General features: G+C 37.0%; 1 protein-coding gene across 1 annotated transcript in view; it reads right to left on the bottom strand.

Annotated features, from left to right (window-relative positions):
* Window positions 1-23,096, bottom strand: part of LOC107675510 (astrotactin-2-like) — a 541,421-nt gene that overhangs the window by 385,248 nt on the left and 133,077 nt on the right. The window contains exon 3 of the mRNA XM_016469894.1: window positions 14,242-14,641. Coding sequence (XP_016325380.1) covers window positions 14,242-14,641 — 400 coding nt within the window. The remainder of the gene's footprint in view (window positions 1-14,241; window positions 14,642-23,096) is intronic.

Below are 23,096 nucleotides of genomic sequence, written 5' to 3'. Positions count from 1 at the left end.
GTGTCAAAGGGGGAAAAAAAATAAAATAACAAAAAAATGGCTCGAGAAGAGAAGACACATGCTAACTGCAAAATAATTAATAATTAAGGTGAAGAATTAGGTGTAAAACCATCAGGGACCATTTAGTCTCCAGCACCACCATTTTCCAAAGAGATTTTGCTTGGGTCAAAAATCCTAAAAAATGACCCTCACTTAATCAGTGTTGGGGAGGTTACTTTGAAAATTTAATAGGTTACAGATTACAAGTTACTTTGTAATCGTTAACATTTTCATAAGTAACTGTAATTTAATTACACATTTTTTCTTAGTAACTGTAACTGATTACAGTTACATTTATTTTGTAATTAAATTACGTAACGCCGTTACATGTAACTAGTTACTCCCCAACACTGCACTTGATGTTTTATTAACAAAGTTCGGGAGGAGCGCTTCAGACACTTAACCTAATTAACACAAGTGGAGCGCACTCAAGTTAATCAACACCAATAGGTATTAATACAGCTGAGTTACCTCTATCCATTGACGGTTTATCTGCATCTCCTCACTTCGTGTTCTTAAAACACTTATACGGGGGGTATTCTAGGTTCGGGCCATTACCGAGCTCGAAGCCCTTCCCTGGACAGCACGTCAAATATGCATTACCATACTTCAGCTAATTATATGTTAAGTGTGAACTCGTAAAAAATAAGAATAATATGCTGAAGTGTTGTGAAATGAATTATTTTGAAGAATGGTCGTAACCAAACAGCTAATTGTATCCATTGACTTGTGTCGTAAAAAATAAGAATAATATGCTGAAGTGTTGTGAAATGAATTATTTTGAAGAATGGTCGTAACCAAACAGCTAATGGTATCCATTGACTTGTGTGTGTGTGTGTGTGTGTGTGTGTGCGTGTGTGTGTGTGTGTGTGTGTGTGTGTGTGTGTGTTTCCCCTCTCCATAATATGGAAGTCAATGGGGACCAACATCTGTTTCAAAAAAAAAAAAACCATCAATCTTATTTTGTGTTCAACAGAAGAATTAAACTTGCATTTTTTTTTTAATTTGAGGGTGCAAAAATGATGACAGAATGTTCTTTTTTGGGGTAAACTATCATTAACGTTTAATTACAAACATTGAACGCTTAACTTAAAACATTTTAGAAATAAAACTTCCCATGAATGATGTATAAATAACATGTTTTTTTTTTTATAAAACACTATTAAAGTCAATAAAATGTTCTATTAACATTACTGTAAAAATGTTTTAGACTTTAATGCTTAACTTTGAGAGAATCTTGCATGTTAAACATTAGCCAAAGTTGTTTGACTGTTTTCTGTTAGCTGTATAGATACTATTATTCCTGCAATAACAGCAGAAGCACTAGTGTTAAAGAGTAAAATATGGTAAATACAGTTTCAGCAGTGCATGTTTGTGTGAAAGAAGTTTCCGTATGTTCAGTTGAAGACAGCTTAAGGATTTCTGTGGAACATTTTAACAGCTAAATGTTTCTTCCTTCCAAAAACTTTTTTTTTATCTCTGCATAATCTTGTACCACGATATTTGTCTTACTTCAACTACACAATAGCTCAGTTTACTACTATTTTCCATAACCTGAGAGGTTTGACAGGCCTAACACTTGGTGACTGATGGTGAAGAATAACCTTGCTTAAACACACGTCTCATGCCATACGTGTGTCAGTGAGGTGACAGACCACTAGTTGTCAACTGCACATATCAACCAAGCTCGCTCTTTAAAACTAGAACCTCCACGGGGTAAATTTTACCCATGGCTGTTTTTAAAACGTACATAAACTATTATTAATAAAACATTCATGTCTCCCAGTAACTGACTTTTACTAAAATTGTGTGATTTACAATCTCCTGTTGTTAAAAACTGTTTAGATAAAACCAGATCATAAAACGGGGCATTTATACCTATAAGCGCCAGCACGGGTCAAATTTACCCGCTATATAATGCCTGTATGTTCACGCTGTCATTTCCGTGCCGCTTATGTTTTAACACAGTAGCCTACATTGCTAGGCAACGCCTTTCACTCACTGAATTATCAGTTATCAGTTTCATATATAAAGATGAGTAAAAGAGTAAATGAGTAAAAGAAGGAGATTTATGAATGCTGAAGAGGTATAAGAATCAATAAATGCCATGAGTGATGGAGAGTCTGATGGTGGGGAGATAAGTAAAGCATCCTGTCGGCTCAGCATCTGACGGCGATCAATATGTCATATTTAGACGTTTTGTCCTAATGTTACTCATAATTTTTTCAAAATTTTGATTAATTATTTAATTTTTGTTTTGCCATTTCTATCATTTATTGTTCACTTCTGTGTTGCTATTTATTCTAGTCTGCCTGTTTCCTGAAGAAGAAAAAAATCCGATCTGATGTAGGCTTTTTTTTCCCGAAGTTTATTGGTGTTCTTCTTGTATAATTAAAATTATAAATGATAAAACTAAACAAATTAATAATTAATTAGGTGAAGCTGTGCGCTTGAATTTGTCATCGCATCAACCTATGCAGTGTGGTGAATTATTATTGCTCATTATTGTCTATAGGCTATTTTAGTAATTTAAATAACATAGGTTATCTTAATATATTGATTAATGACATTGTATCATAATAGCCTATTACACCACCCAAAGATGTATTTACTTCCTTCTAATTCTGGTTGTCAGTGCAGGCTTGTTTAGCTTAATATTGACCGTTATGAAAAGTGACTAGTGTAGCCTGCATAAAAAAGCCTTGAAAATAAAACAACAGGACACAAATATAGTTGATGACTAGATATAATAATTTGAAATAATATGTTCTTTAGCCATTCAAAAACAGCTGTCATGTGCGTGGGTAAAATTTACCCACTGGCACTTTTAGGTATGCAGTGACCCCTGGCAGTTCTAGTGTTAAACAGTGTGTGTGGTTATTGGACACCAGTCACTCTCGAAACAGAACAAAAGCTTATTTAGCACTCAGACAGGACTGACTAGCAAGTGTGTCAAGTGAGAAACTTCAGAATGGTGTACAGTAGGACTTTTGGACCAAAAACAGTACACAGAATCTCTTGGATTACAATTTGCAACTAGACAGATGTACTGTTACTTCTTCTAGAGTCAAAAATCTGGGTGTTATATTAGACAGCAACTTGTCTTTTGAATATCATATTTTCCATGTTACACCTCACAGAATGGTGTATTAGCATGCAAGTGTTTGCCTCAGAATACTTAAGTACATACACATACACTTACCAAAAACTTAAACTTACCACACACACACACACACACACACACACACACACACAATCACTTTCTGTTACAGGAAAACCGGTTAAACTGGCAGAAATATGAAACATACTCTATCAAACATGCCCAAACAGATATACAGATGACTATTCATGTAAATGTAAACAATTGGATCTCATATTTTGAGAAAAAAAAAAAAAAAAAACAATTATCGTAATTTATCATACAAATAATAGCACCTACCGGAGCGATTATGTTAACGTTAAGATACATTGTCGGAAAAAAAACAGGTACTTACCGGAGTGATAACAATGAAGGACTAACGTTGAACGGGCACCGCCCGAGGCAACTCTAAAACTAAAGGAAATACGGTGTACAAAAGGACATGTTTTGAACAAACATAATTCAAGTCTTATGGTAATATTGTATATAGAACAGCACCTACCGGAGCGATTACACTGTCGGTCAGAAAACAAATTGCCGCCATCTGACCTGAGGTTTACTTACCTAAGTCATGACACTGTCGGTAAAAAACTGGCATCGTATGACTTAAGGCAGCTTGAATACGAAGCAGAAGTTGAACGGACCAACTTGGAGCCACCTAACGTTAAGCAGTTGTACAGAAGCACATATTGTGAACAAATACCATTCAAATCTTATTGTAAATTATTATCACAGCCTGCATAGAACAGTACCTGCCAGAGCGATTGCACTGTCGGAAAAAAACTGGCGCCGTCTGACCCGAGGCAACTCGAAGACAAAGCAGGAAAATTGAACTAACTTGACGCCACCTACACCGTTGTACAGAAGCGCATATTGTGAACAAATTTCATTTAAATCATATCGTGAATTGATACACATAGAACGACACTTACGGAGCGATCACAATAACAGAATAAACAGGCGCCGCTTGAGGCAACTCGAAAATGAAGTGGGAGAAATTAAAATGGCGTTGTATATAAAAAAGTGATCGAACTGCGCATGCTCATCAGCCTTTGTGGGCAATACTTATAACAAACTTAACGTTGTTAGTTGTTCCAACTTTAAATATTAATTTGGTCAAACAAATTGGTCTAAATTTATATTTTACTTACTTTTATGTGTTATCTCAACTGTTTTAATGTTAAATAGTTGAATAAACTTTACAAACGGAGTTTGTAATACAAAATGTAAGTTGGATTTTGAACAAATCATTTTTGCTTGGTTGCAACAGCAGCTATGCTAATTATGTCTCTATTTGTTTCTCTGTTTCTGCCACTGATTCTGATTGATATATACATATATATATACATATATACTGTATATATATATATATGAAACATGAAACATATGAAAATGACTTCAGTATTAGTTATTAGTTATAGTTATTTGAGTACATGTAGGCAACTACTTAAAAAAAAAAGTTTATTTTATACTTTATTGTATTGTATTACATTGTATGTATGTAATTGTTTGTTTGTTTGTTTTAGTTTTTAGTTAACTCAATTTGAGAAATTGTTAGATCTCTTCGGAAATTTAAGGGAAGACCAGAAACTTGTGTCCTTTTCTCAGGAGAAAAATCTAAGCATGAAATTTCAACAAAAGTCTGCATTTGCTCAACAGTTCACATCACTGCTATCTGGAAGAAAGATCGGAGATATTAACAAGATCCCATTTGCCGATTTTTCTTTCCTAAGGCAAAGAAGTTTCCTTTAAATTGAAGTATGCTATTTTTGCATCTGTAGAATCATGGAATTGGATAAATAATTTCTTGAACAATCCTGAAAGGCTTAATGTGCACTGCTTATGACATACAGCAACGGAACAATAGTTTTCAGCACTTCAGAACTGTCTAATGGTGAAAATGACATAACTATGTAGAGTCTGTGACCGTTGACCCTTTGCTTTAACCATACCACAGCTGCCCAGCAACAGGTGTCACGTGCCAGACTAATAATAATTTGAACCTGCAGAAGTTCTGAGCGAGAGCAGCCTGCAGATAAATTCAGAGCAGAAAGCGAATGTGGGAAGGAAGTCGTCACAGGTAATTGATAAAGAGCTGGAGGAGGATTGATGCTCTGTGTGTGTATCATATTTAAAGCAGGAGAGCGAACAGGATAATGTTGTGAGAGTATATCTGTGCTGCATCTTCCATGTAAAACCCGTCCATTCATCTGTCATTTAAAGGCGGCTGTCAGTGGTTTCTGGCTTCCAGCTATGCTGCAGAGCCGCAGCGGAAATAATTTATTTCTAAAGTGATTGTTGGTGGAAGGCTAATCTGTCTGCGGAAAACACAAGTGAGACACAAGCGCTGTGACAGAGGCGTCCACATGCTTAAACAGAGCCAAACAAACACTCGCCTACATATATATACACACCAACACAGAGCATTAAAGCATTCATGAGTGGCATTTTCATTGAGAGAAAGCAATAAATAAAACTTCTGCACAGTCAGCCAGGCATGGGTGAGTGTTTACACCATGATTTTGCAAAGGCTGGGAATTATTTGAAATTTAGTTTAATTTGGTCATCAAGTTCCCTGAACTTAAGCATGTCACTACATTAGTTTCTTGAGAATAAATGAAGTATGAGAGTGCTGAGGGAATAAATTGGCGTCATTGAAGACTGGAGTAATTAAGCAGAAAGTTCAGCTTTGATCATAGCAATAAATTACATTTTACAATATATTCACTAAGAAAACATTTATTTTAAATGTTATTAATATTTAACAATATTCATGTTTTTACATTTAAATACCATAATTTCATTAACTCATATAATGTTAATATACAAACCTATTGAAGTACTGGAATTAGTTTTGTACCTTTGTAATACACTGATAACCACCAAAAGCAGGCGGTGATGAGAAAGTCACATGATGAACCAAAGCCCATCACAAGCAGCTTTGAAATATTAACATATATAGAATGTGCACAGTGTCATTCACATAAACTAAACACCATCATGGTGACACACATGAAACTGAAATAATGCAATAAAAATTAATTTAACAATTTAATTTAAAATTAATTTAACAACATTAGATGCAACAAACAACCCTAAAGTACAAAACTGATAAGAAAAAAAAAACACTTAAAAAAAAAAACAACAACAGGGAATTCTGGGAATTTCAATTTATGGTTATTCACTGTAAATTATACATTATTTTTCTTCCAAAAACGGTATACTATCGTAAAATTGAATGCAATGTTCAATACAGTTTTTCACCGTATATAGTAGGGGAACTTACCGTTAACCATTTAACAGGTTTTTACTGTAGCATTTTTACAGTCGTTTACCGTTAAATTCACGATCATTTTTTACAGTGCAGCAAACTTACTGCCATACTGATCGATTACGCCCAACTATACGTTTACAACGCCATTAATGCCCAGCTCCACAGACAACAGACTAACAAACATTACTAAATAGATCTTTCTCTGCGTGCATAGACGATGACCCATTTCTGAGTGCTTCTCAGTGTTCGCAGCATTAGCCAAACGCTCCGGCTGAGAGCAATTATCAGCCTCACACCAGCCACAACCAAAAGACAGTTTTCATTCACGAGTCCATATGTCAGATAAAAGAAAGCATTCTGCAATAAAGATAAAAATTGTCTTGCTGTCCAATATGAATGGACTAGAGGTTCCATCAGGCTTGAGTCAGGCAGCAGACCTGACTAACTACAGTATACTGTGTGTGCGTGTAAGTAAATAAATGAATAAATAAATGCCTGCATCAATAGAACAATGGTGATATTAGTGTTTTTATCATATATTCTCTTGCAAATATCTATTCACACAACAAGTCCCAGCCTGCCATATGGTTCTCACTCATAAAAGCGACAACAAGAGAAACACACTAATAGTTTACAGTGATTGCAGTGCAACAGATTACATCTGATTTGTGCTTATCCACAGGGCTGCTGTTGTGTAGTGTGTGTGTGTGTGTGTGTGGGAAGATAGAAACTTGTGTCTGAGAGTGGAATGGCACTGAGGACACACACATGCACACGCTGGGTTTACATGTTTTATAGGTAAATCTCGTAGATGTAATGGATTTTATACCTACCTCTCACACAAAACTTTCTGCATTTTTACATGTTCCAAAAAAAAAAAAAACTTAATTCTATACAATATATAAGCAGTTTTCCTCATGGGGACCAAGCAAACAAAATAATAAATAAATGCCCCCACAAGGTCAAAATTTACTGGTTTTACTATCCTTGCAGGGACATTCTTCCCCCATTAAGTAGGGAATGCAGGACCACTCACTCACTCACTCACTCACAGTAACAAGTCATTAGGTCTAAAAGGAGAAATATTTTGTCTGAATATATGGTAGCAATGCAAAAAAAATAAATAAAAAATAAAATAATAATAATAATAAAATAAAAAAAAACCTAATAATGACATAAGTCAAAAGTAATTATTTCATAACTTCGATTTGTCATAACAATGACTTATACCAATGATCTCATAATTTTGACTTTTTGTCATCAATTAATTTTTATCTCATAATTATGACTTTTGTTCATAACTGACTTTTTTTATCTCTGAATTTCAACTTTTGGCCAAAACTATGACATCTTGGGCCAGTTTTACTAACAGCTTGCACCAGCGCAACCTGTCTTTTGGCAATAAAATAGTACTGTCAGGTTTTACCAAAGACATACAGTGACAAATTAGCGCTGAAAAGGCACAGACACAGTTATTTTTGCGCCTGACCTTATTGAATATGCATTTGTAGGAGTTTCCCTTTCAAACGCAAAATTTATGGGAGGAGAGTATTAAAATTAATCACTCAACGCGTTTTACTGCCATTTGACCTCGTCAAATTACTGCCATTTGCACCATTATTTAACGCCCAAATAAAGCATGTCTTAAAACTATTTTGCGCTTGAAATGGCTGCAATTATTGTTGCTGGAGGAGGCACCACAGAGAACAGAGAGTGCGTGGTAGAAGGGAGAGGATTTTTTCCACACATTTTAATTTATTTGGAATGCCAGAGAAACACATTATCCAAACATATAGTTTGCCAGGCCATGTTATATTTAATTTGCTTCAGGAAATAAAAGACGACTTGGAACACTCAACTAGGAGTCACACAATATCAGGTCTATCAAAACTTCTTGAAACCTTAATTTTTTGGCCTCTGGTTATTTTCAATGTACTGTGGCTTCTTTATTTCTTTATTCTTTATTTGCAACTACGCTAGTTTGCACTGCGCTTGGTATATTGCGTTGGTCCATATGTAAATTAGATGTTGCATCTGTGCTCTCACGCTATTTTGCCGTGCTTAGTAAAACTGTCCCGTTATCTCATAATTTGTCCTTTTATGCCATCCTTTCAACTTTTTATCTCTTAATTTTGACTTGTCACAACTATGGCTTTTTATCTCATAATTCTGACTTTTTGCCATACAGTAACTGACATTTTATCTCATAATTTCTGCTTTTTGTCAATTTTGACTTGTCATAACTCATAACATTTTATCTGACTTTTTATTTTGACTTTTTATGGAAGAGTTTGATTTTTTTTTTCTCTCATAACTTTTACATTTTCTGTCACGTTTAGACTATTAATGTCAGTTATGATTTACCAAAACCTTTTGTTTTTTTTGCTTTGTTTAAGGCAGATTATTTTTCTTATTTTTCACATATATGCTTTAAATAAATTAAAGAAAAACCTACCAGTGACACAAAGCACACTTATATTTAATATATATTCTTTACAAAAAGAGGCCTTAAAGTATTACACATTTTTGCTTATCATTGAATTATTTTTTTCTGTAAAACAAGGAAAAAAAGATCACTGACAATTTGTTTTGCATGCATGAGTTTTATCACCTCATATCTGAGAAACAGTGTTCATACGGGTATCAGTGTTTGCCGGTATGTGTGTGCGAAAGCCCTCATGTCTCTATCTAATAAAAGTGAGGTGTGTTTTTGTGTTTGACACCCTGAGCACATCCAGAGCTTACAAAGCCCCAAACAGCCCTACCTGCAGAACAACACAGCAAAACACACACACAAACACACAGGACATGAGTATCTGTCTGACCAGAATGAGGGTGAGAGCAAAGGCCATCACTTCCTCTCAGAAAAACCTGAGGTCTCATTTCAGCTCTCCTCTCCGCTGGTCCCTTCTCACAGCGGTTAACACATATCTGATGCTGTCACTGTAAACGGCTACTGAACCCTGAAACAAGGCCAGTATTTCCACGCAGGACATCTGCTATCGGATCCGTCCAGCTGTGCCCCCTGCCCGTGTCGCCAGTTTCAGCGGATTTAGAGCAACCGGGAGGGGGTTCCTTCTGCTGGGCGACTCTGTATTAAAGACCCCAGGCAGAGTTCTGATCCTTACAGGAAGTTCAAGGTCCCGGTATGGAACAAGCTAAAGGCAGGGGGTAGCTTTCCTACAGAAATGCCAACAAATATAAACAAGAAAGACATACAGTCAGATATACAGAAACACGCTTAACCCTCTGATGCTGTTCAGTATGTTTTTTTTTGTTTGTTTATATTTGTTGGCATTTCTATGGGAAATCTACACCCTGCCTTTAGCTTGTTCCATAATAGTCACAACTTGACTCACGGTCAAAAATGTCAGCAAATTTCATCTAGTGGAAATATTTGGTACTGCACCCAAACGAAATATTGCTGAAAATTCATTTTTGAGATATCAACTTCAAACTTGGAACACAGCTTGTTAGTGGTTAATTGTTACTGAGTAATGGGTTTGATTTTAGAGAAATTTTATGTTTTAGAGTAAAACATGTTTTGGAAAATATATATGTCATACAAAATTTACAAAAGTAGATTTAATTTTTTATTTTTTTTTTTTATTTTATAATAATAAACTGTATTTTCAAGTGTATGCCCAAGAAGTGGTTAACAGGTAATAAATGGACCATAACTATTACATAAATATAATGTAAAAATGTCAAATGTGTAATAAACCCCAACACTAACCCTACTGTTTGCAAAATTATAATATGAAATGTTACCTTACCATTAAAAAAAATAAAAAATAAAAACTGGGTGTCTTAAGCATTTAGAGAATATAAAAAAAAATGAAAAATAAAAAAACATTTTAAACTTAATGGGAATGTTAGCAAAAAGTTCTAAGGACATATTTTTGCTAACTAAGCACCCTTTTTTTTTTCCAGAGGACGCTGTGTTTGTTTTCATAAAGCACAACATTTCCAAGATCAAGACATGCATTCGTTTAGTCATTGTTTTTCAGGCAAAGCATATGCACACACACACACACACACACACACACACACACACACACACACACACACACACACTGAGCACATCTTCATCTCAATGTTGTCAGTGGTGCTCTCCCTCTATCTCTCTCTCTCTCTCTTTGATGAATGGTAAATATGATTTGATGGTAATTGTGGTCTTTGCCTCATGCACAGTGAGAGGTTGACGACCCATCGCAGCGTTCAGGAACATTTAATTTAACAGGCCGGCCGTCTGCCTGCAGACCATAGAGCCGAGCAGGAGAACAAGAAGACAGCCATCATTTATTCAGCTGGGTAAAATATTTACATGACTTGGCAAAATGTTCTCTATTATTTGCTGTTATTTCACTCACCGTTGGGTCGTTTTTCATAAAACTGGTCCCTGAACTGTTTACAATCCAAAACAATTCAGTTTATTGGCAACTAAAATTAGGTTAAAGTGTATATGAATGAATTGAAAATGTATGAATGCAGCTGTAAGCGACAATCAGTCACTGCTACCTCACCACTTCCTCTCCAGCCGTGAAATGACTGACAGTGAAGCTTGATTATTCCGGGATAAAACTCACTGGACAGACTCATATCCCACATAATCAATTATGCAGAAGTGAAGCTGTGAACAGCCAAATGACTCCCCTCTGTCCACAGAGAGAAGCCCCCTCTCTGACTGAGCTGACCGCATTACACTAGTGTGGCATGTCCATTTATTGTTCAGTGGACAATAATTTATGTGCAGTGATTAACTGAAGGCTGACTTTATGAAAGCAGAAATATTGTCACTCTCATGAGGGGCCAACAAAACACAAACAGACCACCGCTTTAGCTGTTGTTCCATATTACAAGAAAAATTTTTTTTTAAGAAAATATAAAAACTGGGTACGTTATGGTGGGTGTTGCAGCATATACAGAAGGGTTGTATGCCAAAATGTACTATTTAGCATTATATAGCGACAAATCTCAACCTCAAAGTTAAAAATCTGCCTTTATATATTGTTTAAAAGTGCAACATAGGTTTTTAGCCATTAATCTGTTTAATATCCATTGTGAAAAAGAAGTACACTTTAGCATACTTTTAAGCACAACTTAGATAAATAATATACTTAAGTGTTAACTAACTGTTTTCAGACAGTGTGGTTAAATGAAAAAATGCTATAGTAGGACTTAAATACATCTATATGTGTGATGTTATAAATCGAATGTCTTCGGAATATGGTTAAAGTACTGCTAGATGTACTAACAAGCATTTATGGAAAACTAAAATGTACTTTAATACAATTTCTAATGAAACGTGTATGTCATGTGTATGATGAAGTAAAAAAAAAAAAAACATTTAAAATGTGTTGTTCAATATTACATTTAAAGTTAACATCACTGTTAAAATTGTAATACCATACTTGTGCTTTAGTTAGTCAACACATGTTTTTAAAATGCAACAAAAATTTATTTAAAACATGATTATTACAAAAAAGTATCAGTAATTCTTGTGAAAGTGAACTTAGAAGTGTACGAGGAAACAGTGTTTTAGGAAACAGTCATGAAAGCGTATTATCTACAATTTTTAATTTTATTATGAAGATTTGAATTACTCTGCATGTGCACATTCAAACACACGTTGTTCAACATGCTTTTTTTTACTATTTATGTGCTGTAAGAAATTAGAGGATCCTTTACAAATGGTTCATTACTGTGCTATTCGTCCAAAAAAAACAAAACAAAAACAAAACTGCTCCCCTGCGATTTGTTGATCTGATTTATTTTTCCAGATTTAGGGACACATTTGTATGTATGGTCCCAACCTATATATTACGCTGAATTAATTGGAATAATAATGAAAGCTGGAGAGCTGGATCCAATATGGAAGTCCTGGAGCAAGTGTGGGCCTGACGCCAGGAAAATGTGCTTCATTATTTATTCAGCCTCTACCTCCTTCTGTTTGTCAACATCACTAAGATGGATCCTCATCCTTCATCCACAGACACGCGCCAATATCAGCGCCACAGGCTCCAGACTGCAAGAGCCAATTAAATTGTGCTGCACACTTATATAAAGTAAACAACAGATCTTATCCAAAACATTACATTATAGACTATGCATTAACGCAAGAATACAAATACAATGATTGTCCTCCACTTAAATCCAGGTGCATCCGTGGGCAATTAGAGACACACACAGAACAACACACACAGTAAGACAAATCCTGCTCAATTTACAGTGAAAAACTGCCAGCTTTGCTGCCAGAAATTCACAATGTTTCAGGAATTATAAGAAGGCACCTGTGTATTGGATATTGGGCATGTTGATGTTTATATTAATGTAGGCTAATAATGTATTTTAACAATTCAAATCTGTTTTGTACCTTACAATAAATGGATAAGCATTATAACAATACAGGTGGTTAATTAAAATAATATAATTAAAGTTCAGCAATAATGGCCTTTCCAAGAACTGGCTAATAAACATGTACAGACAGCACAAAGACAAAAACACCCTTAGGGTAACAGAGATGACACTAAAATAACACAATAAACATTAGCTCAACAACATCATAAAACAAGTAAAAAGAAACATAACTATTGAAAGCAAATGTAAAGTCAGGGATTCCTGCAAATGTATTTTTCACTAACAAATGGTGGGGGATCAGCATATATTATCTTAAAATATAATACTTATTTTCATCCTGATTTATTTATGTATTCATTCATTCATTTATTCACTCATTCATTTATTATGAATGTTGTGCAACTAATTAAGTAACTAATTCATTGTAGCAATTTACCAGCTGCCATACAGGCTTAAAGAAACAGAAATAACAATTTCAGACCCTCCTTGAATAACACATCATCATATTTCTACATCTCTTCTATCTTAGGATTGATTAATTCAGCAGTTGCTGAGGTCACCCATTGATAAATGGAGAATATTTAACCGTTTAAAATTCACAAGAAAAGCTAATTTCATACTTGAAACCAATGTAGAGTTGAAGGCGTTACCCCAGCAGTGTGACCTTTCTACCATTTGTGAGGCCAGATTTGATTATTCAAGCACCCTCATCAGCTTTAATCAGCCCTCAGTCTTTTTTTTTTTCTTCCCCCAATGACACTGAGGACTCTGTTATGAATTACAGTGCATCAAGACAGTAATCACAACTAATGACTAAATAAAATGCAAAATGATTTAATATATGTTGTTAAGCAACTCATATGTCTCTGTTACTGACAAATCAAACTGGGTACAATTCTCGGAAGCAGATACATTTATAAACAAGACAAATAATGTTTTGTTGTACAGTAATAAATTAATGTTTTGCTTTACCATAAAAAAATATCACTGCAGGCTGACTATTAAATGTGGCATTCTATACTTACTGAACACAGAGAATAGATGGATAAAACAATATTCATATATTATTAAATGAATGAACAAACGAACGGTAGATCTGGAAAGCACTATTCAAAACCAAAGACAGAACTTGTTAAGTCCATATTGAATATACGTCTTGTAATCAGACACTTTGGCCTTGACTGTTCTCTCCTGGGACGGAAATCTAACCAACTCATCAATAAGAGTCAATGGCTCTCTCTCTTACAATGTCACAATGTCTTACAATGAATTCAGGTCAATGGCTATAATTAGCCTACAGTTGGCAGGTGACTTCACATCAACCCCCTAGATATGCTCAAATCAGATCTAAACATCTCAACTGTCCACATTTATTCTCATAAATATACCTTTTGTAACTTATATACCACAGTAATGATGAAGCTCTCACCTCTCTTATCCAGACTGTGTTTGTGGTTGGCCTCTCCCATCCCTTTCACAAGGCTATCCACGCTGTGGGTCCCCTGGCTGCACAAGTCATCTTCTAGATGTGCTTTCCCATCTAGCAGATGTCCAGGCTGCTCGTCCTCTTCACAGTCACAGTCGTCGAGGATGGGCGTCTCACGGATAGGCATACCGATGACAGAGCTGTGCTGGAGGGGTCTGGGCCCACGGTAGCTGTCCCTGCTCTGCGGAGGACCCAAAAGAACAGAGGGGATGTAGTGAATCTCATGTGTGGCCTCAGTGCTTGCACTCTTCTGAGGGGCACGTCGACGCCTGCACCAGCGCTGACGGGTGTAGAGTACCAGCGTGAAGAGTAGGATAAGTAACAGAAGAGCAATCAGACCACCCTGAAGAGAAAGGACGAGAGAGAAACATCAGAATTCCAAATTTTCCCACCATGAACTATTGTAATATTACAACCATGAACTAAGTGCTCAAGACTCTATGAGGAGACACCAATCTGAAAATTGATGGGAGTATTCCAGGAGGCTGTAGAACAGGGGTGACTAATCCTGCTCCTAGAGGACTCCTACCCCAGGCTTCACAGATAAGGCTTAAGGCTAGTCCCAGACTAAAATGCATGTTTGAGCTGTCTCAACTGAAAATATCTTGCTCTTAAAATATGTCAGTGCCATTGTTCTGTCTTAAGATGCACAACTGTAACATTTTCTTCTAAGGCATTTTTTTTATAAAAGCTGCTTAAATATCTTAATTTAACTAAGGCCTAGTCCTGGCTTAAGGTAAGCCCCGTTTGTGAAACTGGGCCCTAGAGTTTATCTCCAACCTGCCCCAACACACAGACCTTAATTTGCTGGTTCAGGTGTGTTTTAATAGGGTTATAAACAAACTGAAGGATAGTGGTCACCAGGATTTTCCATAAAGCAGGTGCTCCTAAATCAGCATATTTTTATTGGACCTGGAACAACACTGCTGTCCTAACCCTAACTCAACCCAAACCCTAACCAATAATTACCTCTGAAATCAGAGGGCACAGATAGGTTGACAAGAATGTTGTTGAAGTCCTATGCCCAGGTTTCCAAACTTGCTCCTGTAGGGTCACTATCCTGCAGATTATAGCTCCAACACTAATTCAACACACCTGAATCTCTGTTTTGCTAGGCTTGTTCGAGATGCATCAGCGTTGCGCAGACCGATCGGCATATGACACCAAAGTACCACGAGAGCGAATGGAGAGCAGACGACTCTTTATTATTTTGAATTGCTCTTGCAGTACTTTGATGTCATATGCCGATCGGTCTGCGCAACGCAGATGCATCTCGAACAAGCTTAATGTCTTTAAACTCACTAGAATCTTCTAGGCAAGTTTGTTGGAGTTGGTTAGAGCTAAAATCTTTAGGAACCCAGTTATACTTGAACAGATGTGCCCATTCCTGTTTCTGGAGGTCAATGTCCTGCAATGTTTAGGTATGACACCAATTAAATACACCTGTACCATGTAAACAAAGTCTTGAAGAGTGCTGGAAATTTTCCAGAAGTGCAAGTTGGAACTAAACTCAACAAGACGTTGGGCTTCCAGGAGCAGGACTGAGCACCCACAAATAAGAAGAGGGGTGTCCAAACCTGCTACTGAATGACCACTGTCCTGTAGAGTTTAGCAGTAAGCTGCACAAACACACTTGCCTGGAAGTTTCTAGTAATCATGTAGACCTTGATTAGCTGGTTCAAGTTTGTTTAATTAGGATTAGGCAGGACAGTGACCCTTCAAGAGCAGTATTGGACACCCAGAAAAGGGATGTTCATCTGTGACAACGTCCTACTTGATCAACCTGTTGATCCTCATGCTAGCAAGCTAATTTTGTCAGATTTTACAGTGATTTGACATGTGAAAGTTAGTAAACTTTCGGAGGTGTTGGTATTTCCCCATGCATGTAAATAGAAGCTGTAATAGCCTGATTAGTAGTTGCCGTTGACCATCAATTGAACTGTCATGCTTTAGCGTGACTACGTCTTTCTTGATAGGTAAGCAAGGGGCACATAATTAAGAATGTATTTGGTAAGCTACAGTAATACATGATGCATGGCCACAGACTTCAAAAGTTGCTCTTGTTTCACTGTCTTGTAAGGAGCCACTGAGCTTTGCTTGTTACTTCTCCAGCTCGAGTGTCTGGCCTAAAGGTGCAATACACATAAAACAGCTGAAGATTCATTGCTGCATGGTTTGTCTCATTTCATGGCATGTCAGGGACATCAAATATTTCCTCTCTCTTGAGCCGTTTGTGTGTAATACTCTTAAATCTGCAGTTTTGTTAAAAAAAGTGGTACTGAGCTGACAGATGAAGTGAATAGCGTAATATGTTTAATTATCCTAAACATGAAACATTATTTGAAACAATGACATGAATACTAAGTGATACTGCATTCCGTTCTGTGCCATGTATTTCCATGAGAGTTCCTCTCAAAACCAGTGTGATATGGAATTGTATATAAAATGTTATTGCTCAGAGAATGCTTTTTTTTTTATATATATATATACATGTATCATACATTACAACCAAGACCCATGACTCCACAAACACCCTGATGGGGGTATCAGGGCCCGTTCAATGGCCCAGGGCACAAAACTGGCTTTTGAGGTTAATATATTGCTTGTGCTGCTGGAAAAATCCCTCTGAGCTCATTTTGAGACACTGAGATCTTCAGAAACTCTAAAGGAAACACATAACTTTTTTCTCACAAGAAACATATAAGAAGCCAGAGCCTAAAAAAAAAAAAACCTCTCCATTTGCTCTACATTATTCTCATTAAAAAAAAATAAAAAAATGAAGATATCATAGAGATCTCATTTGAGATTTGTCTTTCCTATGAGAATGCACTGCGTTAATTCAACTATGTGAACTGCACAGCATATCAAAGCAGAGGAAGAAAATAAGGATCAGAAGCTGACCTACTCAAGATGAATATTCAGCAACTGCTGATCAAATGTTTTGATATAATACTCGCCTGCACATTTCATGCTGAATTTACGCACAGATTCAATAGTCACAATTAGTGCAGGAAGTGACATCAATGACTAAAAACCTCTGAACACACACACTAGTCTCACAGCTATTGCACATGGCATCCAAAGGCAAACATTTCTGCTATGTACCTTCCGCTCCTATCTACCCTCTATATTCTTCCCTGCAGTACTATATAAAATGACTAGAGTGGTGTTATTAATCTCGGAATTTTAAAATTCCATCTTCTTGAGGAAAAACAAACTCCTCTTAAATTACAGCTCATGCACTGCCGGCTGTCCATAAATCATAGCGCTGTAGATGGGCATTTTTGATGGGAACAATGCAGCCCCAACCAAATGTGTTCATTAATCTCCAGCAGGAGCTCAGCCACTGAAAGTAAACTTCCCTTAAAGTTAAATGCAGAAAAATGAGAGAGGCTAAGCCATTCTTTAAACTTTCAAACACTCATGGGAGTCTCTTTGCACATTGTCTGTTGTCTTAAGCTTGAAAACACTGGGGCCGGTTGGCAAATGTTATGAATGAAAATGGAAACACTAAACCAGACAACAAAACAAAAGTCAAGCTGTGCAGGAAAAATTGTTTCTTCCTCTCTCTCTCATTTTTTTTTTTAACGCTATGGATAATGGCAGAACAATAGAAAATGGCCAATTATATTGCTTAATATCGCAGATCAAATGGGATAGCTTTTGGACATTGTACCATGTTAATACTTTATTTTTTTTTTTGTATTCTTTGAAGTACATTGGAGTACTATGGAAAACCATGACATATGGTAATCATTAATAACCATGGTATCACCGTACAGTAACTGCACCATGCAATACCACCACAGCACTTTTTTTCAAGGAAGATCAGTACACAGTAAGTGGTGTTTTTATTATTATTATTATTATTATTATTATTATTATTTGTTTTTGTTTTTAATTCATGCGCCAAACATGCCATCACCCAAGCAAACATCTGGCCAGGCAACAAGAGGTCTCCAGACATCCAGTAATATTCTGTTTAAAAGATAATGAAGAATAAACAAAACCATAATGCATGACAGACTTCTGAGACCATCTGGCATATTAGTAATATCTTTTGAAGCCGTTCCATTACGGAGATGCACAATACACAACCTGCAGCTCAAACAATCAAAGCACAGTCTTAGGAGAACTCAGATAAAAATACTCAGATGAAAAATAACAGAATATGAACCGCATGTAGGCATTTTATTATAATATTAATCTCTTACAGTTAAAATGCACTATATTTTCAAAAACATCCTTTTAAACCCAGCCTCCAAAGTCAGGTGTACAAAACAATTTTCTGCCTGGTGAATAATGGAGGTGCTCAAAAACCTCTTCACAACACTCTAGCAACCACCCAGAAGAGCAACAAAATAATAATTCAGAACAAATTAGCAAACATATATTGACATACTGAAAACCATTTAGATACATTAGCCTTGTGGCAGTAGCAAGCAACACTCCCTAAATCTAGTTCTCATTACATTTTAATGATGAGACATTTACCAGAGTAAAGTGTCTCACAGCGGGGCAGATAAACTAAATCACACCTCCAGCAACATGGACGGCCAGTGAAAATCATCCCCGTCGTCTGTTCACCAGGTGATCACAGCAGAGGAAGCCATGCCTTTAGGACGAACTTTGGGATAAAAAAAAACAACACAACAGAGACGAACCTCACCCAGCACCTGCTTCACTCTGTTCCTACCATCTGCGCCCAGGAAAACAACTCCCAAAGCTGGCAAAGTCGACGTCAACATCAGTGGCACAGACTACATTTATCTCTTTGGCAAAAATCACATGGAACGTACACAGACACAGGCATACAAAACACATGCCACATTAAGTAAAAGGACATATCTTGTAAGCGTATAATACGATGCACACACACAAGAGTATGCAAGAGTAAGTTGCATGCTTTGAGCAGAGGGCAATCCCAGAATGCACTGCGGCAAACTTCTAATTAAAACAAGACACTTGATACCTACATTTTTATGCTTATTAAAATATTGCAGTGTCAGTTTAGCAACATGCTAAAGCCAAACTCTGTTGAAATCAACCCAAAAGAGTTAACTAATTTTGCTATGAATGGTACAAACTGCAATGCACAATATTACAGGTCTAGCAATGCATGTCCCGCCTTCTAAATGAAAGAGCCAACTGGTAAAGTGTTTGCATTGTTGCAGCTGCTTTTAGGTACTTTAGATTCATTTGAAATCTGAGACCCGTGATTGCAACAGCACATGCACATCGGTAGGAAAAATGAAGCTATTAAATTGTAAGCAACAGCATTTAAGCAGAAGTTCGTGTCCAAATTTATTGCTGATTTTAAATGTTTTTTAAATTTGAGTTTGGCAAGTAGTTTTTGAGACTGCGATAATCCCCCATTTATGTAGACAGGAGTTTGCCTTGCATGCACGAAATATGAGAGAACCTTGAAAGGGACTATGGTTGAGTCTCCTGTGCACATTGCGTGAAAAGTGTGGTGCAGCGATTTGCTGTCTATTTAGGGCAGTTCAAAAAACTACTTTCCTCCCTGTAAAAGCCAATCCAAAACAAAGCTGTCGTTTTTGGATAGTTGTGAACTGATCAGACAGGGAAGCTAGCTGTAACCAGCTAGATCTTTTTTTCTTTTTTTTTTAATGACTGGCAGGGATGAGGTTCCATTTTGACTAGGCTACTGCAACAGAAAGCAGCTGCCTATGTAGGCAGCTGACTAGGTTTTGGAACATAGCTAAGGACTGAAAAATACATGCAGACGCTCTGGCATCTGTTCAGTCTGGGACTCCTGGGTGTTGGGATGTGGGAAGATGGGAAGCTCTGTTACCCACAGGGATCTCTGGGTGACTCTGACATGCTAGTGGGCTTATTAGAGTCGGACTGGATGCCTGCGCCGAGAGCTGCATGCTGCCGTCTCTTCACACAGTATGATGTTTAAGTGCCATGTGTTGTGCCAGCTGCCTCCTCCCACTTCAGTCCTAGCACAGATCAGAGTTGGATACCCCGCCTGTCTCCTTTTTTTGTCTCTCTTTTTCGTTCCCTCTCAGGGGAGACTTTCATTTGACCATAGAGGCTGTTTTTCCTTGGGTTTTGAAAGAGACATCAGCTTTTAGACTGACAGATCTGAAGGGAGAGAGTGAGGAAAGAACCCCAGTGAAAGTTTTGCCCAATTATGGCCTTCAAAGACCAGAAGAAAAACAACTCCAAAACCTGAAATGCTGACTTGGTGAGCTGCTCTTTGCTTAAACTGATTGAGAGGTCCATATTTGATGCAGCATCATTGTTCATAATCAATATCTTGATATCACAACCTGATATCAATTTCAATCCTTTTTATCCGGCTTGATGTGAAATTCCAATGAAATTTTAAATTAAACCTTGAGCTCATACTAATAAGTCCACTTAGACCGAAAGAAGATTCTGGATTCCAGTTTGTTCCTCTGACTTGATTACATTTAGCCTGAGAAAATTGAGTAAGAATCTTCCATGCGGGTGTCACCGTGGCCTTTAATACTGACTCAGGCTGTGCGTCCACCCCCTCTCAACACACACAGAGCACAATATGTCCAGTTGATCTGTTCACCCTCCCTTCCACCCCTCTCTCTATCTGTCTGTCTGTTCCTCCTGGCTCTGACTTTGCATAAAGGGCAGATTTGTCCAGCAATTTGGCTGTCCCTTGGACTTACGGCCGGGTATTAGCAAAGAGTTAGTGACAGACGACTGGAACGCACAGCACCCCAGAGACATGGACATCATTCCAACAGACATGACCTCATTACACACATTGGACAATAGGGAGGGAAAAACTAAGTGAGCGTTAAAGGCTCAAGTTCACTACTTGCAGAAATCAAGTTCATAGTTAATGAAGTGATTTAATTCTGTTAGCCTTAATGCAGGCAAGTTTACGGTAACAACACATAAAAAAAAAAACACAAAAAAAACACTATTGGGATATATGGAGATGCTCTGCAGTAATTTAAGATCATGAGTCACATGCATCGCACAGAGGTTTCCGGGTATAGGATATTCCGGATGACAAATTGTCAAGGACTACAGAGATTCCTGGATGTACCATGATGATGTCACATTTTTGTTGATTATTTAATGAGTGATTTAGTAGTCCTCTAGACAGAGTTAGCATCACTACTCTTTGTGCACTTTAAATACCAATACCATTATGGTGTTAGACACTGCGCTGCTATTAAAGGGATAGTTCACCCAAAAATGCTAATTCTGTAATTAATTACTCACCCACATGTCCTTCCAAACCCGTAAGATATTCGTTCATCTTTAGAGCACAAATTAAGATATTTTTTATTAAATCTGAGAGCTTTCTGATCCTGCATACAAAGCAATGCAACTACCAAGTCCTAGGCCCAGAAACGTAAAAATAGAAGTTAGAATAGAATAGTTGAAATAGAATTGTTTAGAATTGTTGAATAAATAAACAATTTAGTAAACAACAAGTTTTTTGTTGTTGTTTTCTTTGTACACAAAATGTGTTCTCGTAGCTTCATAAATTACAGCTGAACCACGGATGTCACATGGACTATTTTAACAATGCCCTTACTACATTACTGGGCCTTGACCGTGGTAGTTCCGTTGCTGTCTATGCACAGTTAGAAGGCTCTCTGATTTCTGTACAGGCAGGAGTATGAGGATTCTCTCTGTTATTTATAATTAATGAATTAATTATGACTACAGTCTTCATCTGTGAGTGCATGCCATTTTTATGACTCTCCACAAAAACACTATTCATTTCTTAGGCCCTGTCAACACAAACAGGGTATTTTCAATTACCCTGGGTATTAATAATTTCAGGGTATTATTTTTGAATATGGTATTTTCAAAACCATAGCTTTTTCTATGCAGTTTGGCCGTTCGTCCACACACAAACACAGCACCAGGTCACTGAAACCAAACATTTTGGAAAACTCCTGCCAGGATGAAGATTTTCAAAAAATTTCGGCTTGTGACATCGGAACATGTGCTGTTATATCCGCCTACTGGAAACTTTTACAGGCTTCTGATTGGCCAACATTGCGGTTGAGATTATATTGCCACCTGTTTGCTTGGCATGCTCTTGACAGTGCTTCAAAGCATGCTTTTGCTTTTTCATGTGGATGGAGATTTTTTTAAAAACAGAAGAAGGAAAAACTAATTTTATAAAAATACCCGTGGACATGTGGACATGGCCTTAGGGTGTCCAATTTTTTTTAATTAGAACCAACTACTGTTAAACACAGCTTATTTTAATAAGATAGATATTCAAAAAAACCGCTACACCAAAACAAAACAGGTGTAAAGGTAATACCCAGGCTGAATTCTGGCATGAGAGTGCATAGACATTAACACACAGGCACTCCACTGAATTCTGGCGAGAATGTGGTTGATCATTGGTCATCGATCATTAGTCTCTCCTCTCATAGGGATGCTCAACCCGCCCCCTCTCAGTTCGTTAAGGGAGCTTGGATAAATCTGAACAATTAAATAAATTCTTACTCACACTCCAAGAACTTCATCTGATGGTAATAATAATTTATTTTTGACTGTAAATGCAATTGAATCTCAATTTGTAATGCCAGATGACACTTCGGGCATAAGAACAGAGAGCCTTTCAATATTCATGGAAATCGGAAACAAAAGGGCTGGTGTTAGAGTAATGGCTGCCATTTGGAAAACAGAGCTCTCTTTCTGTGATGCTGTTTTTCTCTGTCTTTAATGAAGTCCCATGATGCACCCTGTTTGCATGGTAACCAAATATAATTGCCTGATAATCATGCATCATCACAGTGGTAAATTAGCACTGG

This window comes from Sinocyclocheilus anshuiensis, unplaced genomic scaffold (genome assembly GCF_001515605.1).
Source record: "Sinocyclocheilus anshuiensis isolate Anshui unplaced genomic scaffold, SAMN03320099.WGS_v1.1 scaffold1604, whole genome shotgun sequence".
Lineage (NCBI taxonomy): Eukaryota > Metazoa > Chordata > Actinopteri > Cypriniformes > Cyprinidae > Sinocyclocheilus > Sinocyclocheilus anshuiensis.
The sequence above is the reverse complement of the archived record's forward strand: the minus strand, read 5'-3'. Positions and strand labels throughout refer to the sequence as shown.